The sequence below is a fragment of the Schistocerca cancellata genome, chromosome 2 (genome assembly GCF_023864275.1).
Source record: "Schistocerca cancellata isolate TAMUIC-IGC-003103 chromosome 2, iqSchCanc2.1, whole genome shotgun sequence".
In the NCBI taxonomy this organism is placed as follows: domain Eukaryota; kingdom Metazoa; phylum Arthropoda; class Insecta; order Orthoptera; family Acrididae; genus Schistocerca; species Schistocerca cancellata.
Window position 1 is genome coordinate 666,963,929 of NC_064627.1, and position 19,344 is coordinate 666,983,272.

Here is a 19,344-nt window from a genome sequence, read left to right on the forward strand (position 1 = left end):
TTTCTTTTGTTCTGTTATTGAGAAAACCCTAAGAACATTTCACATTGTAACTGTTTCCAACCATTCTGCAGTCATCTTCAGACATGAAGTCCACGTGCCTCATTCAGTGACATCAGATGTTTACAATGTGTCATACTTTATGCTGACACAATGTAGTTTATTTTACTAAACAATATTCCTCTTGAAAAATCAAAATTATTTTTGTGGGAGATCGTAAAACATATTTGCATTGTTAATGTAGCGATCAGAAAGCAGTAGTACCTTCTAACCTCTCTCTTATCTGCACTGTACTGAAATAAACAAAAGAACAATAATGCTCAGCAAACCTCACTAATTGCCACAGTGATTTGGTTTATGTGAATATTTCTCAACACCTTGAGGAGCAGTAAGAGGTGGGGATCAGAACTTCCTTGAATCGGAATATTTATAATTTTGCTTTTTACTTGACTTTTGTTCGTTGTTCATTAATTCTTTTTCTCCTTGTTGGCACAGTTTGTGTGTCAAGGGATGGTATTCCTGCTTGTAGAGATGATTTGAAACTTTCATTTGGTATAACATATGTCTGTAAATGAAATAGTAATGAGTTTTTCCTTTCTGTCTTTCACATTTTAATCAACACCTTCAATACTATTCTTCTTAAAGTATATCCAGTCAACACAAGATCAGGGTTACAATACCTAACATGTACATGCTCTGCGCAATATTACATTTCCTTACCAAGAAGTTGACTATGAAGATAATCCAGAGGGATGAAGGAAAATGTAGACACTCTTTGATAGTTAATATCTGTGGAACAAAGTGACATATCATTCCAATTTTTTGCAGTAAAATAGTTGGTTGTTTTCTCAACAGATCATGCCATGTGTTTTCCAGCAGGTGACAGTGCAATGATGAGTGAAGTAAGAGTGTCATTTGAGCAATGCAAGGCTGCATGGAACTGGTACTGGAAGTGCGAAAACATGATGGAAGTACAACAGTGGCATAATGTGTACAGAACTCAACCATCAACATGTACAACAATTTATTGTATTTGGGATAAATTTGAAGCCGACAGTACTGTTCAGGATGTGCATGAGGAAAGGTCTGGCTGACCAAAAACCTCAACAAGTCCAGCTTCCAGCACTGCTGTGTTGCAACATATTACTAGATCACCTCAAAAATCTTTGAATCAGGATGCACATGAAAGTGGGGTAATCTGATCAAGCACACAATGAATTCTAATTCTGTAGGCTACAAAGTGGAAAGGATACTTTCCAAGATCACTGAACACTGTGAACAAGAACAATCTGTATTGAAGGCTGGAGTGCTAGTAGTGGTTTGAAGGCATGCTTCACAAGGATGAACGGCTTGCAAGGATGGTTATCTGGTCTGATGAGGCACAATTTAAACTGGATGGTACTGTAAACCACCGCAGCTGTGTGTACAGGGCTCCTGAAAATGTTGATGTTCACGTGGACAAACATGTTTATCTGCTGAGTGTTAATGAGTGGTGTGGTGTGTCATTATACAGTTTGGTTGCCCCCTCCCCCCCCCCCCCTTTTTTTAAAGGTACCATAACTGGTGAGGTGTTTTCTTCGTATTTTTTCTGCAAACATTGATTTTACCTGCCACCCAAGAGGTGTTTAAAAATGAAAGATTTTACCATAAAAAAGATGGTGCTCCACCTCCCTACCACAGAGATTTCAGAGCCTATGTGGATGAAAATCTACCTGAACAATGGGTGGATCAAAGAGGAGCTGTTGAGTACGCCTCTTGACTTCTACCTATGGGCAACCTTAAAAATGAAGTTCATCAACAGAAGCCAACTACACTGAATGAACTACAAGAAACCATTGAGGCATCCTGTGCTGCTATCACACCAGCAGAACTGACTGCCATAGTTCAGTCAACAGTTCAGTGGCATCAATGTTGTTTGGCTACTAATGGGGGTCACTTTGAATAAATAAAATAACATTCCCCCTGTGGAAGAATTGTAATGGAATGTCATTTTGTTACATTAATATTGGGTATCAAAGAGTGTCTACATTTTTTGGACCACTCTGTACATGAAAGGTATAATAGTAATGTTAACAAAAGTAGTTCATTCATTTTGTAAGCATTTCAGTAGTCATTAATAATAATAATAGTAGTAGTAGTAATTGCAAATGTAATTTTAACATCCATTGTTTCCAGATTAAAAAAAAGACAAAATCTATGGAATATTCTCAAATTCATCATTCCAGTGGAAGTGCAATCCCCATAAGTACTTACTATTGATAAAAATATGTAATTGTTTTAAATGCCATTTAAATTATAAATACGGATGTAAAAATTATGTGAAGTTTTATTGGTTCATATTGTATTTTAAACAAGGTATCATGTTCTTCCCCAAAAAAGTGAGAGTACAGCTTTACCCCATTTCATTACAACAAGCATCCCCCCCCCCCCCCCCCACACACACACACACACAAGACTTATGTATTTATGTATGCATCATATGTGAGCAGAATCCTGCCATCAGTGTAACAAAAGTGCCAATTTACAATAAACAGTAACAGTTTTTAAAAATATTATTTCCAAATTCAAAATGTTCTTTAAAACTGTGTTTTTTGTGCTCCAATAGAACTTGTCTCATAATACTACACTGTACAGTTACTGAAATATCTAATTTTTATATTTTATAGAGAATGAAATGTCTTTAAATTTACTGTTCCTTTAAGATATAACATTTGACTTGACTAATGCTCAAGTGTTTTACAAGTAATTTTGAATTTTGTCATTGAATCTGGTCAACACATGAAAATTTTTATTTTACTGTCAGAGTGGTAGGAATTGAACCATTGAATAAACTTCATTGTTCCAAGGCCCATTCATTTCCATACCTGAAATATACATGGCTCACCATTGCAGTCCACTGTGGTTCATCTCTTCTATTAGGCTCCATCATCTGATATATTCTCATTTTCATATTAAAATATTTGACTGTTCTACCATCACTACAGAAGTAATTAAATAAATTAGTTTTCACAGTAGTGATCAGGTAAACAGAATGTAGTTTTCTACATCTCATGTTATAAGTGGGACTGGAGTAGAATCTTTACAGACTACTGAGTGTATATGTTATCTCAAGGAGAGGAGTTAATATGTCAGGCAAAAAGTTGATATATCAACAGTAAAAAAATATAAATAAAAAAATACATTATGGACAAAACATTTCATAATTAGTACAAAAACTATTTGTAATTCAAGGAAATTACTACTTCTACAAGGACACACAGACAGTGTGTATCATACCAAATTGTAAGATAATACTAAGAACACGCACTAGTAAAAAAAATAATAGTAATCAATTAGCTAATGTACACAAATTTTAACCCCAACCACACCAAGACTTTGCAGTAGCTGACACAACTTCAATGACAATGTAACTGTGTGCTTCTCAAGTGTTCAAATAGTGTTGTACTTATATACTAAGTACCCATTAGCTTAACCTTCCATTGTAAATGCACAGATGATATTACTACTACTCCACTAGCCTCATGTCATGAGCTTAGCTCTTCACATTTCCTCATAATTTTTTGTAAACATCTGTTCCTTTATGCGTAATTATATCTCTCACTAATTCATCATCATTATAATCGAAATATTGTGATGTTTACAATATCTGTACTCTTCACCAAAATAAACTTCAACAGTACCACAATACACCTACTCCTCAATACGTAACCAGCAGTACTACATAATCTCCCAAATATTCACTTCACAAAAGCTTCATTGAATAAAGTGTCACAAAAATCTCATTGTTCCATAAATTTCAAGGTTACGATCCATCATTAATTATTCATCAACCAAAACTATGCTATTCCGTATATACCCATTCTCATGACAAGATAATGCCTCATCCTCACAACTAAGTTTTCTTCCCTTTCATCGATATGTTTATATAGGCAGACCGCTTTAGTCAGCTTTTTTAATATTTAGGAATCGTGAGGACTTTTTCTCTTTTCTTTATTTTCTTTTCCAATCGAAAACGTCAGGTGTTTATGATGCATGAGTAATCTGTTTTCCATTCTTATCTTTTTGTACTACCTTTTTTCCTAGTATGTACTATTCTGCATTAGTTGTAGCTCAGAGGAACTCTGGGCGAAATAAAAGTGTTCTTTTGACACTCATTTATTTCTACAAAACACAATAATGCCAGTCGTTCATAGAATTTATACCTTCCAGAATAATTCCTATAAAATTTGTGACTTTTGCCACGATACTGTCCCCTTCGCCTAGTATCAGCACCTATTCCTTACTTGCGGGTTGACCTTATGAGAGCACTTCCTCTATCCGTTCTGGTAGGTACGCTCCTTATAAAACATCCCTATTTTTTAGGCCACGGGTCGTCCTATCTCCATGTAGGTACATCTACATCTACATGACTACTCTGCAATTCACATTTAAGTGCTTGGCAGAGGGTTCATCGAACCACAATCATACTATATCTCTACCATTCCTCTCCCGAACAGCGCGGGAAAAACGAACACTTAAACCTTTCTGTTCGAGCTCTGATTTCTCTTATTTTATTTTGATGATCATTCCTACCTATGTAGGTTGGGCTCAACAAAATATTTTCGCATTCAGAAGAGAAAGTTGGTGACTGAAATTTCGTAAATAGATCTCGCCGCGACGAAAAACGTCTTTGCTTTAATGACTTCCATCCCAATTCGCGTATCATATCTGCCACACTCTCTCCCCTATTACGTGATAATACAAAACGAGCTGCCCTTTTTTGCACCCTTTCGATGTCCTCCGTCAATCCCACCTGGTAAGGATCCCACACTGCGCAGCAATATTCTAACAGAGGACGAACGAATGTAGTGTAAGTTGTCTCTTTAGTGGACTTGTTGTATCTTCTAAGTGTCCTGCCAATGAAACGCAACCTTTGGCTCGCCTTCCCCACAATGTTATCTATGTGGACTTTCCAACTGAAGTTGTTCGAAATTTGTACACCCAGGTACTTTGTTGAATTGACAGCCTTGAGAATTGTACTATTTATCGAGTAATCGAATTCCAACGGATTTCTTTTGGAACTCATGTGGATCACCTCACACTTTTCGTTATTTAGCGTCAACTGCCACCTGCCACACCATACAGCAATCTTTTCTAAATCGCTTTGCAACTGATACTGGTCTTCGGATGACCTTACTAGACGGTAAATTACAGCATTATCTGCGAACAACCTAAGAGAACTGCTCAGATTGTCACCCAGGTCATTTATATAGATCAGGAACAGCAGAGGTCCCAGGACGCTTCCCTTGGGAACACCTGATATAACTTCAGTTTTACTCGATGATTTGCCGTCTATTACTACGAACTGCGACCTTCCTGACAGGAAGTCACGAATCCAGTTGCACAACAGAGACGATACCCCATAGGCCTGCAGCTTGATTAGAAGTCACTTGTGAGGAACGGTGTCAAAAGCTTTCCGGAAATCTAGAAATGTGGAATCAACTTGAGATCCCCTGTCGATAGCGGCCATTACTTCATGCGAATAAAGAGCTAGCTGCGTTGCACAAGAACGATGTTTTCTGAAACCATGCTGATTAGGTATCAATAGATCGTTCCCTTCAAGGTGATTCATAATGTTTGAATACAGTATATGCTCCAAAACCCTACGGCAAACCGACGTCTTACTTTGTTCATTAAACGACTGTGGGGAACTGTATCGAATGCCTTGCGGAAGTCAAGAAACACGGCATCTACCTGTGAACCCGTGTCTATGGCCCTCTGAGTCTCGTGGACGAATAGCGCGAGCTGGGTTTCACACGACCGTCTTTTTCGAAACCCATGCTGATTCCTACAGAGTAGATTTCTAGTCTCCAGAAAACTCATTATACTCGAACATAATACGTGTTCCAAAATTCTACAGCTGATCGACATTATCAAAATTTTATACAATCCATCCCATCTATATCACATCTCATAAAAGGTATAAAATGCTGTGTACACCTGCCCTTTATACTTGGTGAATGTTGTCTACGCCCCCGTTATCCTTTATGAGTAGGCCTCAAGGTTCTTTACCCTAGTATACATTTTTATGTATAACATAATTAAGTATTTTCTGGTAAAGATATAAATCTATCTGAAGCTTCATATTCATTCTTTGTACATCATTTACTCCCTAGGGTCCTCCTCTACTTCTCAACTTCTATACTTTCAATAGATACTATGTCAACATATACTATTCATGTCCCACTATCCTTCGATTCATTAGAGTATTTATTATACTGACATTTCTTATTGCACATCATAATTAACGTTCTCTCCTGCTTTAATTTTCTCTCTTTTCTCATGCCTCTTTGTTAGTTTATATACACCTTTTCTTATGTATATTCGATGTAGAACTGTCATAGCTTCCTATACCGTTGTGCATATTTCTAGATGTACACATATTTTCCCCTACAACACGTGGCTTTCTAACCTGTAATTGTATGTTTGTGTCTAAGTGTATACTTGTGTACATGTGGAAGTGTGTTCATGTAGTCTGATTCTTTGGCCTTCTTATCTACAAATTAGGATGTAGGTTATTAGAAACCACAGAAATAAGGAAGGACTTCCGTAACAGAAGTTTATGAATGTGGAAAGAGGGAAAAAATAAACAGGTCCTCAAATGAGAAGTAAGAAAGGAAAAAAATAGGTGTGGATGCTAGGCTCAAAGAAGAGAAAGAAGATAGCCCCAAATACAGAAAACCCTACCCACCCCCATACCCCAGGATCCCTACCTCCCAGGTACTTGAGTGAGATGCCGGAGGAGGTTTGGTGTTAAATCGTCTCCTACAGAATGGACTTGTCCCACCTTCACCATCGAGGTACCCGAAGGAAATCCTAGCAACCCTATGGAAACGGCAAATGATGATGAATCTGGCACACTTGTTTGTGAGGGTTGTTTGAAAGGTGTGCCGAGTGTTTTGTGTTTGTCATGATTTATCTGTTTGTGTAAATCATGCCCTTATCTACAATCTACATCTACATCCATACTCCGCAAGCAACCTGACGGTGTGTGGCGGAGGGTACCTTGAGTACCTCTATCGGTTCTCCCTTCTATTCCAGTCTCGTATTGTTCGTGGAAAGAAGGATTGTCGGTATGCTTCTGTGTGGGCTCTAATCTCTCTGATTTTATCCTCATGGTCTCTTCGCGAGATATACGTAGGAGGGAGCAATATACTGCTTGACTCTTCGGTGAAGGTATGTTCTCGAAGCTTCAACAAAAGCCCGTACCGAGCTAGTGAGCATCTCTCCTGCAGAGTCTTCCACTGCAGCTTATCTATCATCTCCGTAACGCTTTCACGATTACTAAATGATCCTGTAACGAAGCGTGCTGCTCTCCGTTGGATCTTCTCTATCTCTTCTATAAACCCTATCTGGTATGGATCCCACACTGCTGAGCAGCATTCAAGCAATTGGCGAACAAGTGTACTGTAACCTACTTCCTTTGTTTTCGGATTGCATTTCCTTAGGATTCTTCCAATGAACCTCAGTCTAGCATCTGCTTTACCAACAATCAACTTTATATGATCATTCCATTTTAAATCACTCCTAATGCGTACTCCCAGATAATTTATGGAATTAACTGCTTCCAGTTGCTGACCTGCTATATTGTAGCTAAATGATAAGGGATCTTTCTTTCTATGTATTCGCAGCACATTACACTTTTCTACATTGAGATTCAATTGCCATTCCCTGCACCATGTGTCAATTCACTGCAGATCCTCCTGCATTTCAGTACAATTTTCCAATGTTACAACCTCTCGATATACCACAGCATCATCCGCAAAAAGCCTCAGTGAACTTCCGATGTCGTCCACAAGGTCATTTATGTGTATTGTGAATAGCAACGGTCCTACGACACTCCCCTGCGGCACACCTGAAATCACTCTTACTTCGGAAGACTTCTCTCCATTGAGAACGACATGCTGCGTTCTGTTATCTAGGAACTCTTCAATCCAATCACACAATTGGTTTGATAGTCCATATGCTCTTACTTTGTTCATTAAACGACTGTGGGGAACTGTATCGAATGCCTTGCGGAAGTCAAGAAACACGGCATCTACCTGTGAACCCGTGTCTATGGCCCTCTGAGTCTTGTGGACGAATAGCGCGAGCTGGGTTTCACACGACCGTCTTTTTCGAAACCCATGCTGATTCCTACAGAGTAGATTTCTAGTCTCCAGAAAACTCATTATACTCAAACATAATACGTGTTCCAAAATTCTACAACTGATCGTCATTATCAAAATTTTATACAATCCATCCCATCTATATCACATCTCATAAAAGGTATAAAATGCTGTATACAAAATAGAAAAATCTATACATTTCAGTATCACAGTTGTTTAACTAGACATATCATATTATATTATCCATAAATATAATAATCTGTTCGGCTTATTTTGTCTAGATATCATTTCTTTTCGGTGTTTTTCTTAAGTTGTTCTCTATTTTATAGTCATATTCTGTTTTCTAAGCAATAAGGCTCCAGGATAGTTCTAGATTTTAAAGGATAGATAACAGAATAGTTTAAGATTTTAAAGGCATTTGGTGCAGAAAGACTATTTTGGAAGAAACAACTCGGGGTCCGACGGTTGTCACTCCGCCATTAATTCAGAATGTTAACGTCCATGGGGGATAGATGACTCCACCCGGGTCCCATGGATCTGATATTAACTTTTCTTGTGCACTGGCAGACCAGTAATTTTTTTTTTTTTTTAATTTCTTTTGAAAGTCCTCCCAAGAGGAAAAATTCTCAATATTTGCCGTTCCCCATTCTGAGGCTTCCCCTAGAAGGTACCCTACTGCAAATTCGATCTTCTTAGAATCTTCCCAGTTTTTTTGGTAATGCTTGGTTAAACCTTTTTAAGAAATGGGTTGGATGTACATCTCCCTCTGGATTAAATTTAGGGAAGTGTCTAGATAACCCTGAATTAGCCCCACATTGTAAATCAGTCACAGGTTCACTAGTTAATACCTCATTAGGTGACGTTAATGTTTTTTCTACTTTATCCTGGATAAGCTTGAATTCTCTCAACAAGCCGTCTATACCCTTCCTGTTATCACCAAATTTGGAAGACAGAATAGACGATACGTTTCCGGAGGTTATTCTCTCGGTAACTTTTCGATCTATAATTTCTTCAAATTGTTCCTCCAAACTGCTTCCATTTAGGATATCAGAGTTTGTTATTTTCTCTTTGAAATTTCTTTCAACATTATATATTCTTGTACCGACACCTGTAATTTACGAGTATTCAAAGTATTCAATCCCTGCTTTACAGCATTAAACTTAACAATGCACACATTTTCAAAGGATCCGAACTTTTCGTTAACTTTGGATTCCACATTATTACATCTGTCCTCAATGTTAAATTCTAACTTTTTTGATAAATCTTGGAAATTGTCATTCTGTTTCTGGCTAAGGTCAGTAAACATTTGATTTACATGAATGGTCAAAGAATTAGACAATTCATTCTTTAAATCTATTTTTAAATTCTCTTCTATACTACACTCCTGGAAATTGAAATAAGAACACCGTGAATTCATTGTCCCAGGAAGGGGAAACTTTATTGACACATTCCTGGGGTCAGATACATCACATGATCACACTGACAGAACCACAGGCACATAGACACAGGCAACAGAGCATGCACAATGTCGGCACTAGTACAGTGTATATCCACCTTTTGCAGCAATGCAGGCTGCTATTCTCCCATGGAGACGATTGTAGAGATGCTGGATGTAGTCCTGTGGAACGGCTTGCCATGCCATTTCCACCTGGCGCCTCAGTTGGACCAGCGTTCGTGCTGGACGTGCAGACCGCGTGAGACGACGCTTCATCCAGTCCCAAACATGCTCAATGGGGGACAGATCCGGAGATCTTGCTGGCCAGGGTAGTTGACTTACACCTTCTAGAGCACGTTGGGTGGCATGGGATACATGCGGACGTGCATTGTCCTGTTGGAACAGCAAGTTCCCTTGCTGGTCTAGGAATGGTAGAACGATGGGTTGGATGACGGTTTGGATGTACCGTGCACTATTCAGTGTCCCCTCGACGATCACCAGTGGTGTACGGCCAGTGTAGGAGATCGCTCCCCACACCATGATGCCGGGTGTTGGCCCTGTGTGCCTCGGTCGTATGCAGTCCTGATTGTGGCGCTCACCTGCACGGCGCCAAACACGCATACGACATCATCGGCACCAAGGCAGAAGCGACTCTCATCGCTGAAGACGACACGTCTCCATTCGTCCCTCCATTCACGCCTGTCGCGACACCACTGGAGGTGGGCTGCACGATGTTGGGGCGTGAGGAGAAGACGGCCCAACGGTGTGCGGGACCGTAGCCCAGCTTCATGGAGACGGTTGCGAATGGTCTTCGCCGATACCCCAGGAGCAACAGTGTCCCTAATTTGCTGGGAAGTGGCGGTGCGGTCCCCTACGGCACTGCGTAGGATCCTACGGTCTTGGCGTGCATCCGTGCGTCGCTGCGGTCCGGTCCCAGGTCGACGGGCACGTGCACCTTCCGCCGACCACTGGCGACAACATCGATATACTGTGGAGACCTCACGCCCCATGTGTTGAGCCATTCAGCGGTACGTCCACCCGGCCTCCCGCATGCCCACTATACGCCCTCGCTCAAAGTCCGTCAACTGCGCATACGGTTCACGTCCACGCTGTCGCGGCATGCTACCAGTGTTAAAGACTGCGATGGAGCTCCGTATGCCACGGCAAACTGGCTGACACTGACGGCGGCGGTGCACAAATGCTGCGCAGCTAGCGCCATTCGACGGCCAACACTGCGGTTCCTGGTGTGTCCGCTGTGCCGTGCGTGTGATCATTGCTTGTACAGCCCTCTCGCAGTGTCCGGAGCAAGTATGGTGGGTCTGACACACCGGTGTCAATGTGTTCTTTTTTCCATTTCCAGGAGTGTATTTAAGGCGAGTGTCCACAACTTGTTGTTGTATATTGTCCATGCTTTTATGTGCTTTAGCCCTAGTAAGCATTTAAAACTAACTTTAAATACTATAACTACACAATAAAAGTTCACTCAACAGAATGTACCCTTTCGTACTAAAGTTATGAAGTTTTGTTTGACGCTCACCTGGCGTAGAAGTCTCGTTACGTAGGTGAGCGGATGTAGAGGCAGGTCAGCACTGGTGAACAGCAGCTAGTGCCAGCGGCATCAGATGTAGGTTGGTTTCCGCATCTGTGTCCCTGCGAAGTGTTCTACATGTATTCCTTCTTAGACAAATGTGTCAAAATCTTTGCTGTTTTATAGTTGTGAATTTTCCATGTTTCACCATTTTTAATTCAAATTGTCCTTCGTTGGATACTTGAACATATTCCAATGTCTCAGAGTAAATCCCTTGTCGTGTTATGTTTGGTTGCTAGGGCAACACGTAACAACTTCTTTTCTAGTTTTTGACTTAAATTTTCCATTTTCTCACGTCCTTTCAGACATGTCGCCACGTTCTAATGTTTTTGACGGTGTTTTAAAATGAGAAGTAGATGTACAAAGTTCCCATTTCTTTTATACGAGGTGACTTACTTGAGATTCGCAGCTGATCTTCTTTGCTGGCTGCTAGAAAACTCTCTGGACTTCATCTCTGTAGAATGATGCTAGGTACGGGAATATTTAAGCCTATCTCTCCACTTGTGAAATAAGGAGATACATGAACTTTACTTTTCATTAACCAACGGTATATTTGAACTCCATACAGAATAAAATTCTTACTCTTCACATACATATGACTTCCGGTAAGTCACTCACTCCGTCCAATGTCAGAAACAAATTTAATTACATTTATAAAAGAGACGGCTTAATAACCATGACTCTACTTCAAATGAATCATAGAAAGGGTCTTGCCTCTAACAAGGCTGGATTAAGAGTTTTCAAGATTATTTTTTCAACTGTTCTTCTTTCACATAACAATAGGCACAGAGCTGCATAAAAACTCCACGGTTCTTCCTCTTAAAACATCTATGGATTGCCCAACAAGTACTTGTCGGTGTCATACGACCGCCATGTCTACTTTCTTCTCGCGACTGACTTTAAACTTGGACACACAAAAATGTGACGCACAGTAGGTAGGATTTTACCATCTGACACTTGTATCTGGAATATTGTGTGTTCGAGACAGCAGAAGGCTGAGTAGTTCTAGAATTTACACAGAAATTCTCGAATTACTACAATAAGGCTGTATATATGGAAGAGACATGTTAACACAAAGAGATTTAGGAACCAGATTTCAAACTGTAAGACATTTCCAGGGGCAGATGTGGACTATGACCATAATTTATTGGTCAGAAACTACAGATTACAAGGTAAAAAATCACAAGATAAAATATTTACATAAGTTATACATGTACCAGTTGGCCTTAGTCTCTGACATAAGGTACAAGTAACTTGGCAAATATTTTATCTTGTGATGCATATTGCATCGTGTGATGTAATAATGCTACTTCTTCTGAAGAAGATATTTTTACATATGTCGAAACCATGGTCAAGGGATAATAAACCTTTATTTGTAACTGGTTGACTGATTTTTCAATCTTCTCTGAATTACACAGTTACTGTTTTGCAGCCATGTTTAAGATTTTGATGCTAAGGAAATTGGACCTGAATAAATTGGAAGTACCAAAGGTTGTTGAAGGTTCAAAGGGATCATTACGCAATGATTGAAATGGTAAAAAGGAACACAGAAGAAGACGAATGGGAAAATTAAAGAGGCATTTGGAGAAAAGATAAGCAGTTCTATGAATATCAAGAGTTTAGATGGAAAACCACTACTAAGCAAACAAGGGAGAGCTGAAATGTGGAATGAACATATGAGAGTGGTGTGATAAGTTTACAACAAAGCAAGGAAAAACATTTGTTTCATAAACAACTCACCTTACGCCTCGACATAGTCTCCTTTGAGGGATATACACTTTGTCCAGCGATCCTCCAGTTTTTTCGTCCCATTGTAAAAATAGTTTCTATCAGACTGTGCAAAATACTCATTGACTGCAACCATCAATTCCTCATCTGATCAAAATTTCTTCTTGGCAAGCTAAAGTTTCAAGTTATGAAACAGAACTTGACGATAAGTCTGACGAATAGGGTAGATGAGGAACCAGTTCAAAGCTCTGTTCATGCGCTTTCACCATTGCTATTGCTGATGTGTGGGATGGTGAATTATCCTGGTGAAAGAGCTCTTTTCTGCATGCCAACCTTTGTCTTTTTTCTGCCAACGCAAGTTTCAGATGATCCAACAGTGAAGCATAATAGGGTCCAGTTATTGTTTTGTTTCTTTCCAAGCTATATATGAGGATTATTCCTTGGGAAACCCATAAATCCCTGGCCATCATCTCACCAGCTGGCTAAATGCTCTTCGCTTTCTTTGGTGTACTTTCACCTACCTTTGCCCATTGTTTTGACTGCTATTTTGACTCTGGTGTGTAATGATGGATCCAGGTTTCATTAGCAGTCACAGATCAGCACAAAAAATCTTGTGAGGAATTGCCGCATCACTACACATGCATCTCCTTTCTAGCCAATTCTCTTTGAAGGATATAATGCACTTGCTCAGTTGAGGTGCCTATAGACTCAGCAATCAACAGTCTTGCATTACTATATCATGGATTTTGTCAGTGGTTTCCTTTGCTATGACCTCAGCTGGATTGCTAGAGTCTGCCTAGCCTCTGGTGCTTGTACGACCATGTTTAAATTCACTAATTCCAAGTAAATGGTAGTCTCTGATGGTGCAGAGTCTGCAGAACTTCTTCCAATTTCAGTTTGATTTATGTGGCAGTCCAACACTATGAATGAAATGGTTTAATAACAACACAAAACTCAAAAATTTTCTGCATTTTCAGTCACAGACACATTGACCAATTAAGATGGCGATCAACAGAGAACTTTACACTGTGCATTGTTGAAATTCTCTATACGATCCTTGAAATAATCAAGCTTACCAACCGTAAAAGAACGAGGAAAATGTTCCATTCTTTCACGGAAATTTCCCAGGCTATCAAGTCACCATCATATATAGGGGCTATACAAGGGAAATGAATAAGAAGATAACACTAAAGGAAGGGAAGACGAAGTAGATGAAGATAAGATACGGCAAAAAGAATTTGACAGAGCACTGATAGACCTAAGCCGAAACAAAGCCCTTAAAGTAGATGATATTCTATCAGAATTTTTGATATCCTTGGGAGAGCAAGACATGATGGAACTATTCCACTGGTGGTCAAGATGCATGAGACAGGAGAAATACCCTCAGACTTAAAGGAGAATGTAAAAATTCCAATTCCAAAGAAAGCAAGTGCTGATACCAGTTATGTACTGAAGAATAGAAAAAATGATAGAAACCAACCTTGAGGAAGATCAGTTTGGGTTCTGGAGAAATGTTGGAACACACGAATCATTACTGGTCCTATGACTTAAGTTAGGAGGTAGCTTTTGTGTTTTAAAGAAAGGTTTTGACAATATTGACTGAAATACACTCATTGAAATTCGGAAGGTACCAGGTATAAATAAAATGGGGGGTGGGGGGTGAAAGGTTATCTACAACTTGCACAGACACTAGACTGCAGTTGTAAGAGTCGAAGGACATGAGAGGGAAGCCATATTGGAGAAGGGAGTGCCCAATGTTATTCGGTTTGTACATTGAGCAGGCTGTGTAGGAAACATAGGAAAAATTCAGAAAGGGAATAACAACACAAAACTCAATTTTCTGCATTTTCAGTCACACACACATTGACCAATTAAGTTCAGGAGGAAGAAATGAAAACTTTTAGGTTTGCTGATGATATTGTAATGTTCTCAAAGACAGCAAGGGACTTGAAATGGCATTTGAATGGAATGCGCGATGTCTTTGAAGGAATATGTAAGATGAACATCAGCAAAAGCAAAGGTGTGTGGTTGAATTACATCATGCGATATTGAGGGAACTAGCTTAGGAAATGAGACTTTAAAATTATTAGATGACTGTTTGTATTTGGGCAGTAAAATAACTAATGAGAGTTGCAGTGAAAAGAGGATATAAAATGTAGAGTGGCAACAGCAAGGAAAGCATTTCTGAAAACGAGGACTTTAATTCTCAGGAAGTCTTTTCTGAAGCTATTTGTCGGAACTTTAGCCTTGTACAGTAGTGAAACATGAATGATCAGTAATTTTCACAAGAAGAGAAAGGATGATTTCGAAATGGGATGGTAGAGTAGAATGCTGGAGACCAGGTGGATAGATCTTGTAACTGATGAGGTGGTACTGATTTTGAATTAGAGAGAAAAGAAATTTACAGCACAACTTAACTAAAAGAAAGGATTGTAACAATATCATGAAAAGGAAAGTTGCTAGTCACTATGTAGTGGAGATGCTGAGTCGCAGATAGGCACAACAAAAAGACTCACAATTATAGCTTTCACCTGTTAAGGCCTCCGTCAACAATAGACAGACACACACGCGCGTGCGGCGTGCGCGCAAACGCGCCCACACACACACACACACACACACACACACACACACACACGCACGCGCGCAAACGCAATTCACACACACGACTGCAGTCTTAGGCAACTGAAACCACACTGCGAGCAGCAGCACCAGTGCATGATGGGAGTGGCAACTGGATGGAGGTAAGGAGGAGGCTGGAGTGGGGAGGGGGAGGGATTGTATAGTAGGGGTGGTGGACAGCGAACTGCTGTAGGCTGGACCGTGGGCATTGGGGAGGGGGGCTGTGTTGTGCTGTAGTGTGTAACTGTCATTCCACCACCACACCCAGTCTTTTTATTTCTCTCCTTTTCCACTACTTCCTCCACCCCCACCCCCTCCCCACCTCTTCCCTGCCCTCAGTGTAACATGCAGCACTTCACTGTCCGCCATCCCCACCATACTATCCCTCCTACTCCCTGCTCCAGCCTTCTCCATACCCCCACCCAGTCGTCATTCCTGTCATGCACTGGTGCTGGTGCTCGAAGTATGGTTTCAGTTGCCTGAGACTGCAGTCGTGTGGACAAAGGCCTCAACAGCAGAAAACTATAATTGTGAGTCTTTTTGTTGTGCCTATCTGCGACTCAGCATCTCCAGTATATGGTGAGTAGCAATTTTCCTTCTCATAATATTGGTACATTCCATCCTGGATTTTCCATTGTTTAAAACAAAGGATTGGTTGATAGGTCACATTCTGAGCCATCAAACTACTATTCTTTCTCCCATCTGAACAGGTCTCGGAAGGCCCAGTGGTACCGGCCAACCACTGTGCCGTTCTCAGATGATAGGCATCACTGGATATGGTCAGCACACTGTTCTCCTGCCTATTGCCAGTTTTCATGACAAGAATCACTACTTCTACTATTTTCGTGTTCCTTCCTTATGCATTCTATTGTGGTGAGGCTGACGTTAGCATAAATTGCAGCCTTTGGATTTGGACTGATAATATTAGCCAACAGTTCTTTTGTGTCACCTTCATAACACATGCTGTAATAACATTATAGACGATCGAATGCTCGTTACTCCATAGGTACCGCCTCTCCTTCATATTATACAATTTTTTTTTTTGCAATGCATGGCGATAACCTATCTCTTCCGGATACCGAAGTATAACAGTTAATATACAAAGTTAACTGACTGACACTGGCAACTAAGATCCCACGAACAGAAACAATGTGTATCACTGCACGCCGATCTACTTTGCTAGACAGGCAACTGATTTTGGGTGCCCCTGTAGGTCATTGGCAGGGTTCTTCCTATGAAAAGGCCTCTGCTGCTTGCTCTTTAGTTCACAGACAGACTATATCCAGTATTGTGTCTACAGTGTAAGACAGCCTTGTTTGTGATTTATAGTGTATTAACATTTACACTGTAGAGTCTGGGTTATGCTTGTAATTACAGTTGGTGCATGTGTATGTAAGATTGCATTTCCTGTACTCACATATAACCCTTAAGCTTACTGCAAATATTCCTCATCCCATTCTAAGTTATTAGAGTGTTCATTATATTCAGCACCATGATATTTCCAAACAACATAGCTTTGGCCATTGTAGCAGTTAGCAGCCCTCTCAGCATTTACCTCTTGGTGCTTATCGCTTGCAGCCAGATATTCACTCCTGTTAATCATTACCTCCTTTGTCTGTAGCTGACCTTGGCAGAACCCATTACCATTGCCCAGCCTTCAATCTTTTATATATAGCACAATGAACAGTTTTGCTGCAGTGATTCCGTGTGCTGGATGCATTTCCTGACAGGAAACAATCCCTGGCATTCTTCAGCAGCTTAAACTAATGGTCATGCTCCTTTGACGCTCTGGTCTTTCCACAGCACTTGTTTGGACCGTCTATTATTGTTTGCGTTTCTGGGCCTTACCACAGCAGTGGAACCTTTCCTGATTTCCCCAGCTTTAACAAATAACTCTTAACGACAGCATGAGGCTTTCTCTCCAGCCTTGTCACGTTACAATTATATTTTTGTATGTGTTTTGGTGTGATACTGAGTGCAATGCTTTTTGGAATATTCATCCTCTTTATAAGGTTCTTGGCTTAGTAGTGACACTTTAATTTTTTAAAGCCACTCGATTTTGACAGTGTATTATAATATTTTGTAAACAGTAAAGGAGTAATGGGCACAAATTTCCACATTATATTGCAGCTTATTTTCTATTAATCTTTCACTTGAATAGTTATGGTGTTCTGCTCGTTGTACACAGTTTGCTGTCTTAATGAACTAGTAATACAGTGACTTATTTCAACAAACTATCAAAGGAATGGGAGCAGAAAATTAGTGTCATGAAGGATCCTTTAATGTATCGAAGACGTTTAAATCCTAGTCTTCTCCTTATTCTAAGCAAATAGTAATAGTTCTGTTAACATTTTTTTTGTTAAAAAGTGCAGTGTGTTAGTTTTTAAGTATGTTAATATCATTTTACAGAAATGTTGCCAAAGTGGTATTCAATTGACGAGATACCATTTGATAAGATGTGGGCTGATGATCGACACTGGTTACCACTTATACTTCAAGGGCATAAGATCAAAGGTTACTTTCTGTTTGAAGGTCATAGCACAATTCTGCGATATGATTTGAACATTGTGACAGAGTGAAGTTAATGTATTTGAAAAATAAAGGAAATTGTTTCAGATATGATCTTGAGTAAACCGTGTTTGTACCATGCTATAAAGTGAAACCTGAGTGAACTATTTTCATATAGTAATGTGTAAATTTTATACTTTTATTTTAATATTAGATTACTGCTTGTGTCATAACAATAATTTTTCTATAGTTGACTACACACTACTTCACATCATGTAAAAAGTGTGTATTAAATGTTAATTGATATTTGTATAACACCTATGGATGATCATAATCAACATTTTTCACTCCACTTTAGTTTTGTACATGTTTCTTTTCATTATTAATGTAAATGTAGAGGTTACTACGCAACTGTGTGTCAACCTTATTGATTAACTGTGAAAGAAAATCTACAAACAGTAGTTGGACAAGGAAGGGAACATTTTCAATGAAATATTCAAATGTGTTTACTTGTCCCACAGCAGAATGCAAAAGCTGAATATTGAAATTACAGTAGCAATGTTGCTGTATGAAAAAGTGAAGACAAACACAAAGGAGGTAGGGAAGTTAGAGGCTGTGGGCAAAGGACAAGTAACTCACCAGAGATTCTGGTAAGTAATTAATAATGCCAATGGACAGACAATTGGGCAGAGGATAAATATTTTCTGTAAAGTAGTCAACACACAAGCAATAGAGACCAGACCAGTGAATGGAAACATGTCAGTAACTGTAGTGGATAATGAAGAGAAAAGAAATTGAAGGAGGAGAGGGTTAAATGAAGACAAGAAGATAATCTTCAAGTCGATGGGTGAAACCAAGTGTGTTATGGAAGTAGTGTGCGCGCACAGAAGCATCAGGAGTTGTTTTTGAAGCCCAACTGATAAAATTCACATCAGCTTATGTATGTGTGTGTGCATGCTGGTGTTGTTCAAGAGTATAATGTGGATTGTGTTCACTAACTATTAAAGTATTTCTATCAGTAATAGCACAGTGCCAAATAATGAATGTCCTTTATTAGATCATAGTGCTTGATAAGAATGTTACTACAATGCTGAAAAGTATTTTGTTGTATTCAGTTTCATGATACTTGGAGCACCATAATCCGCCTGTGTTCAGTTCTGCTGAATGGACACACTTTCCACAAACCACAGCGAATGAAGCTAAATTTAAAAAGGTAAATGGGTGTATAACATCCAGGGGTATTAGTGTTAATATTATACACACAGTGCAATATTATACACACAGAGAATGTGGATATTATTTACACGTTGATTGAAGGACAT

General features: G+C 39.6%; 1 protein-coding gene across 1 annotated transcript in view; it reads left to right on the forward strand.

Moving 5' to 3' along the window:
• Nucleotides 1-19,255, forward strand: part of LOC126162378 (oxidized purine nucleoside triphosphate hydrolase-like) — a 101,443-nt gene extending 82,188 nt beyond the window's left edge. The window contains exon 5 of the mRNA XM_049918847.1: nucleotides 17,924-19,255. Within this exon, the coding sequence (XP_049774804.1) occupies nucleotides 17,924-18,093 (170 nt within the window). The 3' untranslated portion in view covers nucleotides 18,094-19,255. The remainder of the gene's footprint in view (nucleotides 1-17,923) is intronic.
• Nucleotides 19,256-19,344: the final 89 nt, after the last annotated feature.